Source organism: Caretta caretta, chromosome 27, assembly GCF_965140235.1.
Source record: "Caretta caretta isolate rCarCar2 chromosome 27, rCarCar1.hap1, whole genome shotgun sequence".
Classification (NCBI taxonomy): Eukaryota; Metazoa; Chordata; order Testudines; family Cheloniidae; genus Caretta; species Caretta caretta.
The window spans coordinates 5,878,633-5,897,029 of record NC_134232.1 but is presented as its reverse complement, the minus strand read 5'-3'; the positions used below and the strand labels follow the sequence as shown (position 1 = coordinate 5,897,029).

The 18,397-nt window shown below is 49.0% G+C and overlaps 1 protein-coding gene across 3 annotated transcripts in view; it reads right to left on the bottom strand.

The window, feature by feature from the left end:
• The window catches only part of LOC125626773 (corticotropin-releasing factor receptor 1), a 135,346-nt gene that overhangs the window by 6,875 nt on the left and 110,074 nt on the right, over window positions 1–18,397 (bottom strand). For all 3 annotated transcript variants that reach the window (XM_048830185.2, XM_048830184.2, XM_048830186.2), the window contains 3 exons: window positions 14,227–14,312; window positions 9,563–9,698; window positions 8,891–8,932 (listed from right to left, as the gene is read on the bottom strand). In XM_048830185.2, coding sequence (XP_048686142.1) covers window positions 8,891–8,932; window positions 9,563–9,698; window positions 14,227–14,312 — 264 coding nt within the window. The remainder of the gene's footprint in view (window positions 1–8,890; window positions 8,933–9,562; window positions 9,699–14,226; window positions 14,313–18,397) is intronic.

Sequence of the window (18,397 nt, the reverse complement as noted above, 5' to 3'; positions counted from 1 at the left end):
CTAACTTACAAGGCAGCCTCCTTCCCAGAGCCAGGAATAGGTCCCACTAGTCCCGACTCCCACTCCCGGCTAGTCACTCTCCATTGTTGGACACCGACCTCAATAAATCCTGTCTTTAAAGGTCTGACAGGAAAGGAGAGAAATGAACCCGGGTCCAGGAACGTGAAAGAGCGAGCAGGAGGAGATAAATCTGGACTTCAGCTATAAAAAAGAGCTAGCGTCTAATAAACCTGAGGCTGCCTAGTGTGTGATGGAGGGTAAGCGAGCGATGGGCTCACAGAGTTTCTTTATTACTTGTCTGGTCCGCATCTGTGTCAGTTCAAACTTACAGCAGTGCAGATGCCTTGGGTGGCTGGTAAATATCAGAGATTCACAGATTCCAAGGACAGCAGGGCCCATTGTGCTAATCTAGTCTGACCTCCCGTATGATGCAAAGAATACTTCCTGGAGTTACTGCTGAAGGGTGTTTTATTGACCGCAAGGTGCGAATTCCACCAACGGGTGCTAGGGTGGACGAAACAGCTGCGTGGGAACAGATTTCTTAGTGCCCGTCATTAGCCTTCCAAATATCTAACACCCAGACAGCTGGGGCTGCTGAGTAGCTGGCTCTGCCCCCTTTCCATTCCCCTGGCTCCGAGCTGTGTCCCGAGTTAGTGCAGGGGACGATTGTTTCCCATGGAGCCCCCCCAGCAATCAATCCAGTCTCAACACATTGTTTGCCTGCGCTGTGGGCTCTGCAGCAGAACCAGGCCACACACTCTGTGCAGTCCAGCAGCGTGTCCTGTCTGACAGTGGAGCTAGGAATGGGATCGAGGAGCCTGGTCTATGTAATGGCTACTGGGCGTGTCTGCATCTCAGCGCTTCATGGCCCTGGGCGAGCACGGAAGTTCTGGAGGGCTCTGAAATTCCCAGGTTGTCTCCAGCGAGGTCCAGTCCTAAGCTGCCTGTTATTTACTCACTGGGGCAAGCGCCAGCTGCTAGCCCGGCTTGCCCTGCTGCAATCCTATGGGAGGCCCCGACAGCATGGTGATGAGATGGAGAATCATAGAATCATAGAAGATTAGGGTTGGAAGAGACCTCAGGAGGTCATCTAGTCCAACCCCCTGCTCAAAGCAGGACCAACACCAACTAAATCAGCCCAGTCAGGGCTTTGTCAAGCTGGGCCTTAAAAACCCCTAAGGAAGGAGATTCCACCACCTTCCTAGGTAATCCATTCCAGAGCTTCACCACCCTCCTCGTGAAATAGTGTTTCCTAATATCCAACCTAAGCCTCCCCCACTGCAACTTGAGACCATTGCTACTTGTTCTGTCATCTGCCACCACTGAGAACAGCCGAGCTCCATCCTCTTTGGACCCCCCTTCAGGTTCCAAAATAAATCCTGAAGGCTGCTGTCAAATCCCCCCTCACGCTTCTCTTCTGCAGACTAAATAACCCCAGTTCCCTCAGCCTCTCCTCGTAAATCATGTGCCCCAGCCCCATGATCATTTTTGCTGCCCTCTGCTGGACTGTCTCCAATTTGTCCACATCCTTTCTGTAGCGAGGGCTCCAAAACTGGACGCAATACTACAGATGTGGCTTCACCAGTGCCGAATAGAGGGGAATAATCACTTCCCTCGATCTGCTGGCAATGCTCCTACTAATACAGCCCAATATGCCGTTGGCCTTTTTGACAACAAGGGCACACTGCTGACTCATATCCAGCTTCTCATCCACTGTAATCCCCAGGTCCTTTTTTGCAGAACTGCCGCTTAGCCAGTCGGTCCCCAGCCTGTAGTAGTGCATGGGATTCTTCCGTCCTAAGTGCAGAGTCCTGCACTTAGAGACACAAGGAAGCTGCTGCTGATGGTGTGAGCTGCAGAAGAGAAGGCTCTTGCACCCACAGTGTCTATAGGGTTGGGCAGAGAGGACGCCAATGCTAAAGGAAGGGAGTGGGGAGGGCAGTACAGGTCAAAGGCAGAGTGTGGGGTGGATTTTGAACTGGGTCTAAACGGTGCTGGTGAGTGGGGTGTACGGGGCCATGCTTCTTTGAAGAGGGAGGCAGCATTCTGCACTTGATAGACTCTGGAGAGCTGTGATTGGGGAGGCTGCGGATGTGGCTGGACAGCAGCCGCTGCAGAGGATAGACTTGTAGGAACCAAGGAGGAAAGAGGCAGATGGGAAGTTGTAACATATGGGGGAGGCTGCAGAAGGAAATGCCAGGCAGATTTGCAACATAGGGGAAGGGGAGTTCAGGGTCAAAGATCACAGCAACAGGAGGTCAGAGAAAGGAGCTTTTTATCTGATCCATGTGGAAAGAAATAGCCTCTCTCCACCTGTTACAAATTCAGTATCTGGCAGCATCTTCCCCTTGTTCTGGGCTTCATGTTTCTTTATGACTTAGACAGGAAACATGCTTTGGAACAGACATCTCAAATAATATCAGTATTATCTCAAATAATATTATTGTTATATGTAGCCCTGCCATTGTTATCAGATGGCAGTGCTACATATAGACCTACACATTCTTTTTCTTAGTGTGTGAGGAAGTTTTTAGTCTTGGAAGAAATGCCGTGTTGTTGGTTTTCAGATGCGGTTTCCTTGGGGGAAGCTGTTGCAAGTAGCAGGAGAGTTTGCTCTCTGCCTTAACCTCTGTAAGTAGAGTCTGTTCCAGGGATAGAGTTGGGAGCTGGCATTGGGATTTGGGCTGAGTGTACTGAAAGAGGAGATGGCCTGTGTGCTATCTGTGCCCACCTCTGTTCCAGGACTGGTGAATATACAGTAAATAAACAAATTACACCAATATCCCCAGCCTCCACATTACTGATTTCTCCTCTAACAGGAAGCGGACTTGCATGGTCCTGACATCTGCAACCTCTCCGCAGAGGGGTGCTGGTATTATTTACCACATACTGAAAGCCAACAGGGCTCAGGCCACACAGAGGAGTCATGGCTCTGCCCCAAGGGGTTTACAAGTCAGCCTGCAGGGAAGCTAATAACAGAATCACACGTTGGCTCTTTGGTCTCCAACACACTGCATTAAAACCCTCCATGGGTAATCTGGAAAAAAGAGCCCCGGCTTTCCTTTGTCTCCATCTTGGCTGCCCCGTGGTGGGCTCAGGAAGGATTCTGAGATGCTTCCCAACAGGCCCTCTTGGAAGTCCCACTTTCAGTTCCTCCGCTGTCCTGGCTAATTTGCAGCAATGCATCTTGTCACCAAGATGTCTGTCCCTTCCCCTCCATGCTGATCTTAGCATGCATTGCAAAGCCCCCTGGATTCCTAGTTCATCCCATCCCACATCTTCCCTCGGGGTTTCAAGCTCCCCGGGAGCCAGTCCAGCACATTTATCTTTTCAGCCCCTTTCTAGCTAATGTTCCTTCCCTGTTGGGAGTGGCTGTTGGGGCAGGAATGCTGTCAGGTGATTAGAGGAAGGGACTTGCAGTGGGACTTGCTGGCTCTGGGAGAAAGTGCTGGCTAGTGGTTACAGCAGGAAAGTGGGCATCAGGACTCCAGTTGCACTGCAAGCTCTGCCACTGACTCACCGCACAACCCTTGGCCATGTCACTTCTCTGCCTGGGCCGAGTGCCCTCTCTGTGAACAGGGGCCACGCTAATTCTCCACGAGTGTGTTGTGAGGATGAATTGGTAAATAGCTGAGCTCTCTCTGAGTGCCCAGCATTATGGCCCAAATTCTCAAGTACTTCCTCTCGAAGTTAGGAGCCTAAACACCTTTGGGGATCTGGGCCTATTCAGAACATAAGAATGGCCAGACTGAGTCAGACCAAAGGTCCATCTAGCCCAGTCTCCTGTCTTCCCACAGTGGCCAATGCCAGGTGTTTCAGAGGGAATGAACAGTGATTTGCTCCCCTGGTTGCTCCTTGGTCAGTTTTAGCCTGACTGACCACAGCAAACTGCCTGTTATCAAAGCATAAGCCATGAAGGGGCTCAGAACATCACTCAGCCTCAGTGACTGAACAAAACCTCACGCCTTGGTGACGGGGAGGGCAAAGCCAATCTCATCCTTGAATTATTAACTAGATTATTTTGCTGCTTTGCAGAAGGTGGGAAACAGTTTTAAAAAAAAAGTTTTTAAAAATAATCATAATAAAAAAAAATCCATCCACAAAGATCCCAAGACAGAAAGCAGCCCTGGTGGGTGAGTTCTTTAGCAAACACCAGACTGTTAGCTCACAGAATTGCTGGCTTGGGAGCTGTCTCTCCCCAAGGGAAGGCTATGGACGGATACAGAAAAGAGATGCTGTGTTTTCCTCAGCGTCGGAAAAGGCTTTTTATGTTCCCCGTCCCGCGGGATCTGCTGTTTCTGTCCTGTACCCAGCCATCCATTCTTACAGCTAGCAAAGGTGTGAAAGCAATTACAGGGAGGCATAATACTTAGCCCTGCCAGGAATGCAGGGGACTGGACTAGATGACCTCTTGAGGTCCCTTCCAGTCCTCTGATTCTGTGTGAAAGACGGAAACACAACTGATCAGCCCAGAGAGGGGCTTTTGTTTGGCTATACATGTTCCGTTTCTCTTGGGTCACAATGCAGTAGGTTTGGTGAAATGATCCCTGTATTCAAACAGATGGTGCAACCGACACTGGTGTGCTGCCCTGGCAAACTCTGCTCATCTTAGGAAAGGGTTTACAGGGACACTAACTAATGGACAAATTGGACTGGGGTCTTGTTGCGGAAGTTTTGCCATGCACTGCATCAAAATAGCCTCACGCAGCCTTTCTCTGGTCACAGGAGCAGAGCCTGCTGAAATGTCCTTATCGAAAAGGATGTTGAATGAAAAATGGGGCCAAACCGAACATTCATATGGAAAGTTTTGTTCCGGCTGTAATTTCCCAAGACCGAATCATTTTGGTGACGTGATTGGAATAACAGAGACTTGGTGGGATAACTCACATGACTGGAGTACTGTCATGGATAGTTATAAACTGTTCAGGAAGGACAGGCAGGGCAGAAAAGGTGGGGGAGTAGCACTGTATGTAAAGGAGCAGTATGACTGCTCAGAGCTCTGGTACGAAACTGCAGAAAAACCTGAGTGTCTCTGGATTAAGTTTAGAAGTGTGAGCAACAAGAGTGATGTAGTGGTGGGAGTCTGCTATAGACCACCGGACCAGGGGGATGAGGTGGATGAGGCTTTCTTCCGGCAGCTCGCAGAAGCTACTAGATCGCACGCCCTGGTTCTCATGGGTGACTTTAATTTTCCTGATATCTGCTGGGAGAGCAATACAGCGGTGCATAGACAATCCAGGAAGTTTTTGGAAAGCATAGGGGACAATTTCCTGGTGCAAGTGCTAGAGGAGCCAACTGGGGGGGAGCTTTTCTTGACCTGCTGCTCACAAACCGGGAAGAATTAGTAGGGGAAGCAAAAGTGGATGGGAATCTGGGAGGCAGTGACCATGAGTTGGTTGAGTTCAGGATCCTGACACAGGGAAGAAAGGTAAGCAGCAGGATACGGACCCTGGACTTCAGGAAAGCAGACTTTGACTCCCTCAGGGAACAGATGGGTAGGATCCCCTGGGGGACTAACATGAAGGGGAAAGGAGTCCAGGAGAGCTGGCTGTATTTCAAAGAATCCCTGTTGAGGTTACAGGGACAAACCATCCCGATGAGTTGAAAGAATAGTAAATGTGGCAGGCGACCAGCTTGGCTTAACGGTGAAATCCTAGCAGATCTTAAACATAAAAAAGAAGCTTACAAGAAGTGGAAGGTTGGACATATGACAAGGGAAGAGTATAAAAATATTGCTCGGGCATGTAGGAATGAAATCAGGAGGGCCAAATCGCACCTGGAGCTGCAGCTAGTGAGAGATGTTAAGAGTAACAAGAAGGGTTTCTTTAGGTATGTTGGCAACAAGAAGAAAGCCAAGGAAAGTGTGGGCCCCTTAATGAATGAGGGAGGCAACCTAGTGACAGAGGATGTGGAAAAAGCTAATGTACTCAATGCTTCTTTTTCCTCTGTCTTCACTAACAAGGTCAGCTCCCAGACTGCTACGCTGGGCATCACAACATGGGGAATAGATGGCCAGCCCTCTGTGGAGAAAGAGGTGGTTAGGGACTATTTAGAAAAGTTGGACGTGCACAAGTCCATGAGGCCGGACGCGTTGCATCCGAGAGTGCTAACTGGCGGCTGTGATTGCAGAGCCATTGGCCATTATCTTTGAAAACTCGTGGCGAACGGGGGAAAGGCTAATGTAGTGCCAATCTTTAAAAAAGGGAAGAAGGAGGATCCTGGAAACTACAGGCCAGTCAGCCTCACCTCAGTCCCCGGAAAAATCATGGAGCAGGTCCTCAAAGAATCAATCCTGAAGCACTTACATGAGAGGAAAGTGATCAGGAACAGCCAGCATGGATTCACCAAGGGAAGGTCATGCCTGACTAATCTAATCTGGCTTTAGCTATTCCACCTGGAAGCAGGCAGGGCACACCTTGACTGTTCTGTAGAAGCAATGCACACATTGCTCTATCCAAGGACAAGGGCTAGATATGAACCATGAAAACTTGATTGTTGGGACAGTAACTGCGGGAGGCTTTCTTAGCCTGGGCTCAAGGCCTGAGAACCAGGATTGTAGTAGCTAAAAGATGCAACTAAGTATATTAATCAACGTCATACATTCTTTTGTGTATCTTTTTGCTGTAGCAGTGTGTAATGCTTAGGGGGGAGAAATATAATAAAAGGAGAAGGTGGAAGGCGGGGGGCAGAACGCCCATCTCAGCTGACCAGCCTGCTTTCTTGCATAAAGCTGTGTTCTGTCTCATCATTGAACTGCCACACTAATCACCTTCTATGATGAGATTACTGGTTCTGTGGATGAAGGGAAAGCGGTGGATGTATTGTATCTTGACTTTAGCAAAGCTTTTGACACGGTCTTCCACAGTATTCTTGTCAGCAAGTTAAAGAAGTATGGGCTGGATGAATGCACTATAAGGTGGGTAGAAAGTTGGCTAGATTGTCGGGCTCAACGGGTAGTGATCAATGGCTCCATGTCTAGTTGGCATCCGGTGTCAAGTGGAGTGCCCCAGGGGTCGGTCCTGGGGCCGGTTTTGTTCAATATCTTCATAAATGATCTGGAGGATGGTGTGGATTGCACTCTCAGCAAATTTGCGGATGATACTAAACTGGGAGGAGTGGTAGATACGCTGGAAGGCAGGGATAGGATACAGAGGGACCTAGACAAATTGGAGGATTGGGCCAAAAGAAATCTGATGAGGTTCAATAAGGATAAGTGCAGGGTCCTGCACTTAGGACGGAAGAACCCAATGCACAGCTACAGACTAGGGACCGAATGGCTAGGCAGCAGTTCTGCGGAAAAGGACCTAGTGGTGACAGTGGACGAGAAGCTGGATATGAGTCAGCAGTGTGCCCTTGTTGCCAAGAAGGCTAATGGCATTTTGGGATGTATAAGTAGGGGCATAGCGAGCAGATCGAGGGATGTGATCATCCCCCTCTATTCGACATTGGTGAGGCCTCATCTGGAGTACTGTGTCCAGTTTTGGGCCCCACACTACAAGAAGGATGTGGATAAATTGGAAAGAGTCCAGCGAAGGGCAACAAAAATGATTAGGGGTCTGGAACACATGACTTATGAGGAGAGGCTGAGGGAACTGGGATTGTTTAGTCTGCAGAAGAGAAGAATGAGGGGGGAATTGATAGCTGCTTTCAACTACCTGAGAGGTGGTTCCAGAGAGGATGGAGCTTGGCTGTTCTCAGTGGTAGCAGATGACAGGACAAGGAGTAATGGTCTCAGGTTGCAGTGGGGGAGGTTTAGGTTGGATATTAGGAAAAACTTTTTCACTAGGAGGGTGGTGAAACACTGGAATGTGTTACCTAGGGAGGTGGTAGAATCTCCTTCCTTAGAAGTTTTTAAGGTCAGGCTTGACAAAGCCCTGGCTGGGATGATTTAATTGGGGATTTTTCCTGCTTTTGAGCAGGGAGTTGGACTAGATGACCTCCTGAGGTCCCTTCCAACCCTGATATTCTATGATTCTATGATTCTATGATTTTACAGTAAAAGCCTTTGGGGAAAATGTTCAGTTTTCAGGAAAATGTTTGGTTTTTGATTTGCAAAATCTGACCCTTTTAACCAACCCCCCCCAACTTCTCCACCCCCATAAATGTTTTCAAGACACTGAAAATGTTTGTTTCCAGTTTTTCTTTTTTGTTAAAAAAACCCCCGAACCCAAGAAATTTTAATGGGAAATTCTGATGAAAATGATTCAAGCCTGAGGTTTTCCCATGACGAATACTTGCCATTTTTTGACCCACTTTCCCCAGAAGTGATATTAGGAGGGTGTGTGTGTGTGTGTGTGTGTGTCTCCTGGTGACACAGTTTCGTACCTTGGAAATTAATCCCAAGGAGGGCAACAAACCCAGAATCTGTTCAGCACAGGCAGGGAATGTAGCAACTGCACACAGCTGTGACCGTCTCTTGGCCTTCCAGACGATGCAGTGCTCAGTTTGTTGCTGAAATGCAGGGCAGGGAGCTGGCGTATTTTTGAGTAGTGCCGATTACAAGCTCTGCGGGAACAGATCTGGCATTGCTGGGAGAAGGTGACTCCCACTGATGAGTTGACTCCTGCCCTTCCAGTCTTGGAACCACACCCAGCTCTGCCGATGCACCTTAGTCCCTGGTCTTTACTACCCCTGCCAGCAGATTTGGACACAGAAATACTGGGGACCAGGTTAAATCCACCACACTTGTTTCATTATGGCTTCAAGTGTCAGGAAAGCCCAGGTCTCCCAGGATGACCAGCCCTGGGCCCATCTCCCCATCCATTAATACAGTCATTAGATTGGGCAGGCAGTGCTGTTTCATTTGTCAGGTACAGCGGGAACTGCCATGTGGAAGCTGTACAGATGAGAGATCCCCCTCCATCCCCTCACCTCACAAGGAAATGCTCACCTCGCTGTTCAGGAAGCAGTAGAAGACGGAGACAAAGAAGCCCTGGAAGAAAGAAACACAGTAATTATGAACTGTATTAAGCAGGGACCAGGGCCCACGGGCTACTCTGGGGCTGACAGCCGCCTGCGTTGCATTGATCAGACATGTCCATTCTTGTCACAGGTGCTTTACTTAAAGCCCGAGCTCCTGGAGTCAAGTGATGGAGTAAGAATCTTGGCTGTCATTAAACAAAACAGGAAGTTTCTAGCCCTTGTGGTTGCAGAGAAAAGCTGGAAATGTGACTGGGGTGTGACTGTCAGGCCCAGAAATCAGAAGGCAAAGAAATAGACTCCCCCTCAATTCATATCTTTGATCTCGTGATTTTTAAGCCAATCTCCGGTTTGTTGGGTTGTGGGGCCAGCCTGGGTAAAATCTTGCCATTTCACAGGGTTTGGTGTAGAACCCAGCAGTGACGTCAGTGAGGGTGGCCACCGGTCTCGATACGGCCGGGCGAGCTCAGCATCCCCAGGATGTGCGTATGATGCAGCTTCAGGCACATTTTCCAGCTGGGTGACATATTTCCTGGCTATGGTTCTGGCCAGGGGCATGGGCTGGTAAAGCAGGGCCTGCCGGTGCATGCAGGGTTCTGGCCAGGAGTGGATGATGCTGGGCGCATACCGCCGGGGCGCATACCTGGAAAGATTCCAGGAAGGAGTTGAAGTAGATGAAAACGACCCGGGAGATCTCATCTTCCCCTGGATTCACAAAGAACAGCATGTAGGTGATGCCCAGCAACGGCAGCAGGACTAGCGTGGCCTTCACTGCTTTCCTGAGGAATGAACACAGGGTTGAACCACATCAGCACAGCAGCTGATTCCTCCCCCTGCCACTACCCCAGGCAGATCTGAGCAGGGAGGCTGGGATCAATTTCTCTTACTGGACAAAGGTACGGCAATCAGATTTTTGTGAGCAGGGGAGTGGGGAAGCCACAGAAGCTTGTTGGAACAATGATAATCTATGAGATGCAGTAATACTGGGGTACAAAATGTCTAGGCATGACAGAGTAGGTTGCGCTGGTGGGGGAGTGGCACTGTATGTGAAAGAAAGCACAGAATCAAATATTGGAAAAATCTTAAATGAATCAAACTGTCCCATAGAATCTCTCTGGATAGAAGTTTCATGCTTGAATAATATGAGTATAGCAGTAGGAATACACTACCGACCACCTGACCAGTCTGGTGACAGGAAGAATAGGGAGGATAAACAAACAGAAAACCCAATAATGACAGGTTTCAGAGTAGCAGCCATGTTAGTCTGTATTCGCAAAAAGAAAAGGAGGACTTGTGGCACCTTAGAGACTAACCAATTTATTTGAGCATAAGCTTTCGTGAGCTACAGCTCACTGCTCAAATAAATTGGTTAGTCTCTAAGGTGCCACAAGTTTTCCTTTTCTTTTTGCCAATAATAATGGGGGATTTCAGCTAGTCCCATAGTGACTGGGTATGTGTCACCTCAGGACGGGATGCAGAGATACATTTTCTAGACACCGAACTTTCTAGACTGCTTTTTGGAGCAGCTAGTCCTGGAGCCCACTATGGGAGAGGCAGTTCTTGATTCAGTCCTAAGTGGTGCACAGGGTCAGGTCCAGGAGGTAAGATAGCTGAACTGCTGGTAATAGCGCCATCCTGCAATTAATTTAACATCCTCGTTGGGAAGAAAAAGTCAAAGAAGCTCACCACAGTAGCATTTAACTTCAAAAGGGGAACTACATAAAAATGAGGAAGCCAGTTAAACAGCAATTAAAAGAAACAGTCACAAGAGTGACATGCCTGCAAACTGCATAGAAACTCTTAAAAACATCGTAACAGAGGCTCAAATTAAATGTATAGCCCAAATTAAAAAAAAAAGAGGACCAAAAAATGCCACCATCATTAAAAAATGAGTAAAAGAGGTAGTTAGAGGCAAAAAGGCATCCTTTAAAAACTGGAAGTCAAATCCTACAGAGGCAAATAGAAAGGTCCATAAATTCTGGTATGTCAAGAAGGAAAGTATAATTAGGCAGGTCAAGTATAATTAGACAAAAAAGAATTTGAAGAGCAAGTAGCAAAAGACACAAAAACTAACAGCAAAAATAAAATTAAGTACATCAGAAGTAGGAAGCCTGCTAAACAATCTGTGGGGTCACTGGATGATTGAGGTGCTAAAGGAGCACTCAAGGAAGACAAGGTTATTGTGAGAAGCTAAATGAATTCTTTGCATTGGTCTTCATTGCAGAGGATGCAAGGAAGATTCCCACACCTGAGCCATTATTTTCAGGTGACAAATCTGAGGAACTGTCCCAGATTGAGGTATCAATAGGAGGAGGTTTTGGAACAAATTGATAAATTAAACCATCATAAGTCACCAGGACCAGATGGGATTCACCCAAGAGTTCTGAAGGACCTCAAATGTGAAACTGAAGAACTACTAATTCTGGTATGTAGCCTATCACTTCAATCAGCCTCTGTACCAGGTGACGGGAGGACAGCTAATGTAACACTGATTTTTTAAAAAGGCTCCAGAGGTGATCCTGGCACTTACAGGCCGCTAAGCCTGACTTCAGTACCAGGCAAGTTGGTTAAAACTATAGTAAAGAACAGAATTATCAGACACATAGATAAAAACTATACGCAGGGGAAGAGTCAACACAGCTTTTGTAAAGGGAAATCATGCCTCACTAATCTATTAGAATTCTTTGAGGGGCTCAGCAAACACATGGTGAAGGGTGATCCAATCGATATAGTGTACCTGGACCTGGAACTAAAATGATGAGGGGGTGGAACAACTTCCATATGGGAAGAGATTAAAAAGACTGGGACTGTTCAGCTTGGAAAAGAGAAGCCTAAGGGGGGATATGATAGAGGTCTATAAAATCATGACTGGTGTGTCGAAAGTGAATAAGGAAGTGTTAGTTACCCCTCCACACAAGAACCGTGGGTCACTCCAATGAAATTAATAGGCAGCAGGTTTAAAACAAACATAAGGAAGTATTTCTTCACACAACACACTGTCAACCTGTGGAACTCATTGCTAGGGGACGTTGTGAAGGCCAAAAGTATAATAGGGTTCAAAAAAGAACTAACTCAGTTCATGGAGGATAGGTCCATCAGTGGCTATTAGCCAGGATGGGCACGGACACAACCTTGTGCTCTGGCTGTCCCTAAGCCTCAGAAGCTGTCTAGGTAAGTACAAATCCATCCTCATCTCAACCATGTGCTAGGTACAATCTGGCTCCTCTCCTGCAGGGGAAGCATCCCCCAATAACGTTGAGCTCCTGTAATAGAGGCAGTCCCATGGGAATGAGCCCACTAAATATTTTTAAAAATCTGGACCAGCATCCCTGCAAGACCCCTGGAATTTTAGGACTTGGTGATTGTCTCTTTTTGGAAAGTGCTTCTCAGCAGAGGGAGGGTTAAATTTTCTGTGCCATGTGCCGGCAAAAGCTCTGGCGGGCAGGTGTTTGAGCTGCATCGATTAATTCCTCCTCATTAGTCCTTTGCTTTGCTCCCAAGTGGCAATTTAATTCTCACCTCCGTGCCGGGATTGGGAGGGCCAGCTTTGGGGAGCAGAAGGTTTGCTCCCATGGCGGGAGGCTTCTGCAAAGGCCGTTACTCAGCTGCTAATTGCTCCCTTTAGTGGAGGACCTAGCAGCTCCAGGTCTCTGGCCTGGGTTCTCTGGCTGCCTTTTCAAAAGCCTTGAGTGATTAGGGTGATTAGGGTTAATGGGGGCTGTGCTCTGAAGTCATGTTGGTGCTTTTCGAAGGTAGACCCCAGCCTCTGAAAGCTTCACACCCCATGACCCGTTGCACTGTCCTTTTTGCCTGAGTCCCCTTCAGTGTGAAAGTTGCCAGCCCCCCTTGGGGCCACAATGCACCTGCAGGAACCAAAGGAGATCATTCATTAATGAGAGTTCCAGGCAGCTTCAGAGACAGTGCTGCCGAAATGCAGCCACCTCTGGGGTGGGGAGTGGCAGAGTACGTGGGAGGAATGGGGAACGTTTGGCCAGGAACAGCAGGCAAAACCAGAGCGCTCTTATAGCCAGGAGCAAGGATCTTTAAATAGGGTTTCCAACGTTCTATTCACACAAAACCAAACACTCTTGCCCCGCCTTTTGCCCCGCCCCTTCCCCACCCCTTCTCCAAGGCTCCCCCGCTCACTCCACCCCCGCCCCCCCCCCCATTGCTCACTCTCTCCACCTTCACTCACTTGCTTTTATTTTCACCAGGCTGGTTCATGGGGTTGGGGCACAGGGCGGGAGAGGGCTCTGGCTTGGGGTGTGGGCTCTGGGGTGGGGCCAGGGATGAAGGGTTTGGGGTGAAGAAGGGGGCTCCGGGATGGGGGGTGGAGTTGAGGTGTTCAGAGTATGGGAGAGGGCTCTGGGCTGAGGCAGAGGGTTGGGGTGTGGAAGGGGGTATGGGCTCTGGGCTGGGAGTGCGGGTTCTGTGATGGGGCCAGAAATGAGGGGTTCAGGGTGTGGGACGGGGATCTAGGCTGGGGCAGGGGTATTGGAGGGCTCTGGCTGGGGGTGCAGGCTCTGGGGTGGGGCTGGGGATGAGGGATTTGGGGTGTAGGAGGGTGCTCTGGGCTGGGAAAAGGGGTTCAGAGGGCAGGAGGGGGCTCTGTGCTGGGGCAGGGGGTTGGGGTGTGGGAGGGCTCTGGCTGGGGGTGCAGACTTTTGGGGTGGGGCTGGGGATGAAGGGATTTGGAGATGGGGGGAGGGATGGATAGCGAGGAGGGGAGGGATAGCTCAGTGGTTTGAGCATTGGCCTGCTAAACCCAGGGTTGTAAATTCAATCCTTGAGGGGGCCATTTAGGGATCTGGAGCAAAAATTGGGGATTGGTCCTGCTTTGAGCAGGGGTTGGACTAGCTGACCTCCTGAGGTCCCTTCCAACCCTGATATTCTACGATTTGGGGTGTAGGAGGGTGCTCCGAGCTGGGACCAAGGGGTTAGGAGGGTGGGAGGGGGATCAGGGCTGGCGCAGGGGGTTGTGGGGCAGGAGGTACTAAGGGGTGCAGGCATTGGAGCCGGAGTTATTAGATTAATGAACTCAGGGAGCCAGTGTCCAGGGCCCCAGTACAAGGAGCAGCCCGTGGCAAAGGTAGACCAGGGAGGCAAGGCCAGGGCATTCCCATGCCATGACTCCTGCCCAGCTTTTGAGAGGCCCAGAGAGGCCTTGGGCAGCCAGTGGCTAGTCAGGGCAGCTCTCCATGTTACTTTATTTAAACGCCAGGAAAGAAGTGAATTGGGGCCCCCCTCAGCCAATCTGTCCCTCTGCAGTGCGTCCTGCCAGTGGCATTCTGGCGGGCATGCTGCTACCTGTACTGCATGGTCTCCGAGGTGGTTGAGGCTCGGAGCTTAGTCATGAGGATTCGGACGATGTTGAATAAGAAGATGAAGTTGATCTGCAAGAGACAAACGGTGGAAAGTCGCCAGTGTTCACACGTCTCCCACGCCTCACCCCGCGCGCCACGGAACAATCCTGAAAGGACTCCAGAAAAAATAAAATCTAGTGCCCAGAGAACCACTGCCGAAAGCCTTGCAGAGCCTTTTCCCATAGCACTCGCCTTCTGCTGCTGGACACCTGCGCTGGGTCCTGATTTCACGCCCACGGGAAATGAGGTTGGTGTTTCATTCCATTTCCTAGCAGGCATCTGTCCATAATGTTAGGATATAGATATTCAGGCCTGTCGGTAAAGGCCTGTACTCGAAGAATTTAGGTGTATTCTTATCACTTGGCTAGTTAGGGGTATAAAAGAAAGAATCAAAATCACTGTCTGCCAATGTAAGGTCCTTCTCTTACTGTGACAGTCTGAGGCCCTGTTCTTAGATTAAGGCCTTTGGCTAAGCAACAGAGGCAGCCATAAGCTGGGAAGTGAACGGTCACATCCTCACATTCCAAACGAGTCACATTGAAATAAGGTGCTATTGGGCTGTTAGGATACAATCCTGTCCTGATAGTGCCTATCACCTCCAGAGAAAGGGAAGTGCCTAGAAAATGTAAAAGGAAACTTAGTTTGATAGCATCCTGCCTGGCAAGAACTCACTTATCAATAGCTGGGCTGTGAAATCCTCACTTCTGTATTGTTTTGTCATTATAGTTCCCACTTTGCTATTGTTTGTCTGTATAATCTCTGTCTGGTTCTGTGATTGTTTCTGTCTGCTGTATAGTTAATTTTGCTGGGTGTAAACTAATTAAGGTGGTGGGATATAATTGGTTACATAATCATGTTACAATATGTTAGGATTGGTTAGTTAAATTTCAGGAAAATGATTGGTTAAGGTATAGCTAAGCAGAACTCAAGTTTTACTATCTAGTCTGCAGTCAATCAGGAAGGGGGGGTATGTGGGTGGGGGAGATGGGAACAGGGAATGTGGGTAAGGAAATTGGAATCATGTTTTGCTAAAGGGGGAGATGTGAACAGGGAATGGGGGTAAGGAAATTGGTATCATGTTTGGCTAAGGGCAGGAATGGGAACAAGGACACAGGTGTAAGGCTCTGTGGTGTCAGAGCTGGGAAGGGGGACACTAAGGAAGGAAACTGGAATCATGCTTGCTGGAAGTTCACCCCAATAAACATCAAATTGTTTGCACCTTTGGACTTCGGGTATTGATGCTCTCTGTTCATGCGAGAAGGACCAGGGAAGGAAGCGGGTGAAGGAATAAGCCCCCTAACACATAGCATTACATTCCCTTCGAAGCTGGCACAATTGGTCCCTCCTGACTGGATCGGGAGCAGACTAGCAGGCAGATTGGGGTTTATGGACAGAGCTGCAGGTTCGGAGCTCAGGGCTGTAACAGCAGGGGATGGGGTATCACATCTCCTAAGCCTACTGGATTTTGCAGGATGTGCCCTGCGTTTGGCTGTCAGGCACAAGCTCCTCCCCAAACACCTCGTAGCCCAGGGGACAACAGAGCTCAGAGCCAGAAGCCAAGGCGCTTAATTCTCACCTCGCCTGGCTGCTGGTTCTGTTTCTGTGCTGCTCCCAACCCTTCTACTGACCCAGGCCTCAGACCCCAACTGAGAGCTGTGGATAGCACCCAGACCTCTCACGCGGCAGCTCTGCAGCTAATCCACTCAGTCCCGAGGCTTTCAAAGCCAACAGGCTGGCTGTATTTCAAGGAATCCCTGTTGAGGTTACAGGGACAAACCATCCCAATGAGTCGAAAGAATAGTAAATATGGCAGGCGACCAGCTTGGCTTAATGGTGAAATCTTAGCGGATCTTAAACATAAAAAAGAAGCTTACAAGAAGTGGAAGGTTGGACATATGACCAGGGAAGAGTATAAAAATATTGCTCGAGCATGTAGGAATGTTATCAGGAGGGCCAAATCGCACCTGGAGCTGCAGCTAGCCAGAGATGTCAAGAGTAACAAGAAGGGTTTCTTCAGGTGTGTTGGCAACAAGAAGAAAGCCAAGGAAAGTGTGGGCCCCTTACTGAATGAGGGAGGCAAACTAGTGACAGAGGATGTGGAAAAAGCTAATGTACTCAATGCTTTTTTTGCCTCTGTTTTCACTAACAAGGTCAGCTCCCAGACTGCTACGCTGGGCATCACAAAATGGGGAAGAGATGGACAGCGCTCTGTGGAGATAGAGGTGGTTAGGGACTATTTAGAAAAGCTGGACGTGCACAAGTCCATGGGGCCGGACGAGTTGCATCCGAGAGTGCTGAAGGAACTGGCGGCTGTGATTGCAGAGCCATTGGCCATTATCTTTGAAAACTCGTGGCGAACCGGGGAAGTCCCGGATGACTGGAAAAAGGCTAATGTAGTGCCAATCTTTAAAAAAGGGAAGAAGGAGGATCCTGGGAACTACAGGCCAGTCAGCCTCACTTCAGTCCCTGGAAAAATCATGGAGCAGGTCCTCAAAGAATCAATCCTGAAGCACTTGCATGAGAGGAAAGTGATCAGGAACAGCCAGCATGGATTCACCAAGGGAAGGTCATGCCTGACTAATCTAATCGCCTTCTATGATGAGATTACTGGTTCTGTGGATGAAGGGAAAGCAGTGGATGTATTGTTTCTTGACTTTAGCAAAGCTTTTGACACGGTCTCCCACAGTATTCTTGTCAGCAAGTTAAGGAAGTATGGGCTGGATGAATGCACTACAAGGTGGGTAGAAAGCTGGCTAGATTGTCGGGCTCAACGGGTAGTTATCAATGGCTCCATGTCTAGTTGGCAGCCGGTATCAAGTGGAGTGCCCCAAGGGTCGGTCCTGGGGCCGGTTTTGTTCAATATCTTCATAAATGATCTGGAGGATGGTGTGGATTGCACTCTCAGCAAATTTGTGGATGATACTAAACTGGGAGGAGTGGTAGATACGCTGGAGGGGAGGGATAGGATACAGAAGGACCTAGACAAATTGGAGGATTGGGCGAAAAGAAATCTGATGAGGTTCAATAAGGATAAGTGCAGGGTCCTGCACTTAGGACGGAAGAACCCAATGCACAGCTACAGACTAGGGACCGAATGGCTAGGCAGCAGTTCTGCAGAAAAGGACCTAGGGGTGACAGTGGACGAGAAGCTGGATATGAGTCAGCAGTGTGCCCTTGTTGCCAAGAAGGCCAATGGCATTTTGGGATGTATAAGTAGGGGCATAGCGAGCAGATCGAGGGACGTGATCGTTCCCCTCTATTCGACATTGGTGAGGCCTCATCTGGAGTACTGTGTCCAGTTTTGGGCCCCACACTTCAAGAAGGATGTGGATAAATTGGAGAGAGTCCAGCGAAGGGCAACAAAAATGATTAGGGGTCTGGAACACATGAGTTATGAGGAGAGGCTGAGGGAGCTGGGATTGTTTAGCCTGCAGAAGAGAAGAATGAGGGGGGATTTGATAGCTGCTTTCAACTACCTGAAAGGGGGTTCCAAAGAGGATGGCTCTAGACTGTTCTCAATGGTATCAGATGACAGAACGAGGAGTAATGGTCTCAAGCTGCAGTGGGGGAGGTTTAGATTGGATATTAGGAAAAACTTTTTCATTAAGAGGGTGGTGAAACACTGGAATGCGTTACCTAGGGAGGTGGTAGAATCTCCTTCCTTAGAGGTTTTTAAGGTCAGGCTTGACAAAGCCCTGGCTGGGATGATTTAACTGGGAATTGGTCCTGCTTCGAGCAGGGGGTTGGACTAGATGACCTTCTGGGGTCCCTTCCAACCCTTATATTCTATGATTCTATGATAGTCTGTCACTAATCGGCACCAACCATTAGGCCATACTCCCCACCCAGAGTCTGGACTCCTGCTCGCCACTGTTCTCCTGTAGGCTAGCAGTAGTTTGCAACCCACTGGCCAAGCGCGCATCAAATTCTCCTCCAGTGGCTAGTCTAATAACATATATTATTTATTGCATTTCTTATGGTCATGCCTAAGAATGGGGCCCCACTGTGCTAGGTGCGGTACAGACACGGGATAGTTGCTGGTCCCTGCCCCAAATTGCTCACAATTGAAACAGAGCAGCTAGACCCGGGGCGGGGGTAGAAACACACTAGCTGTG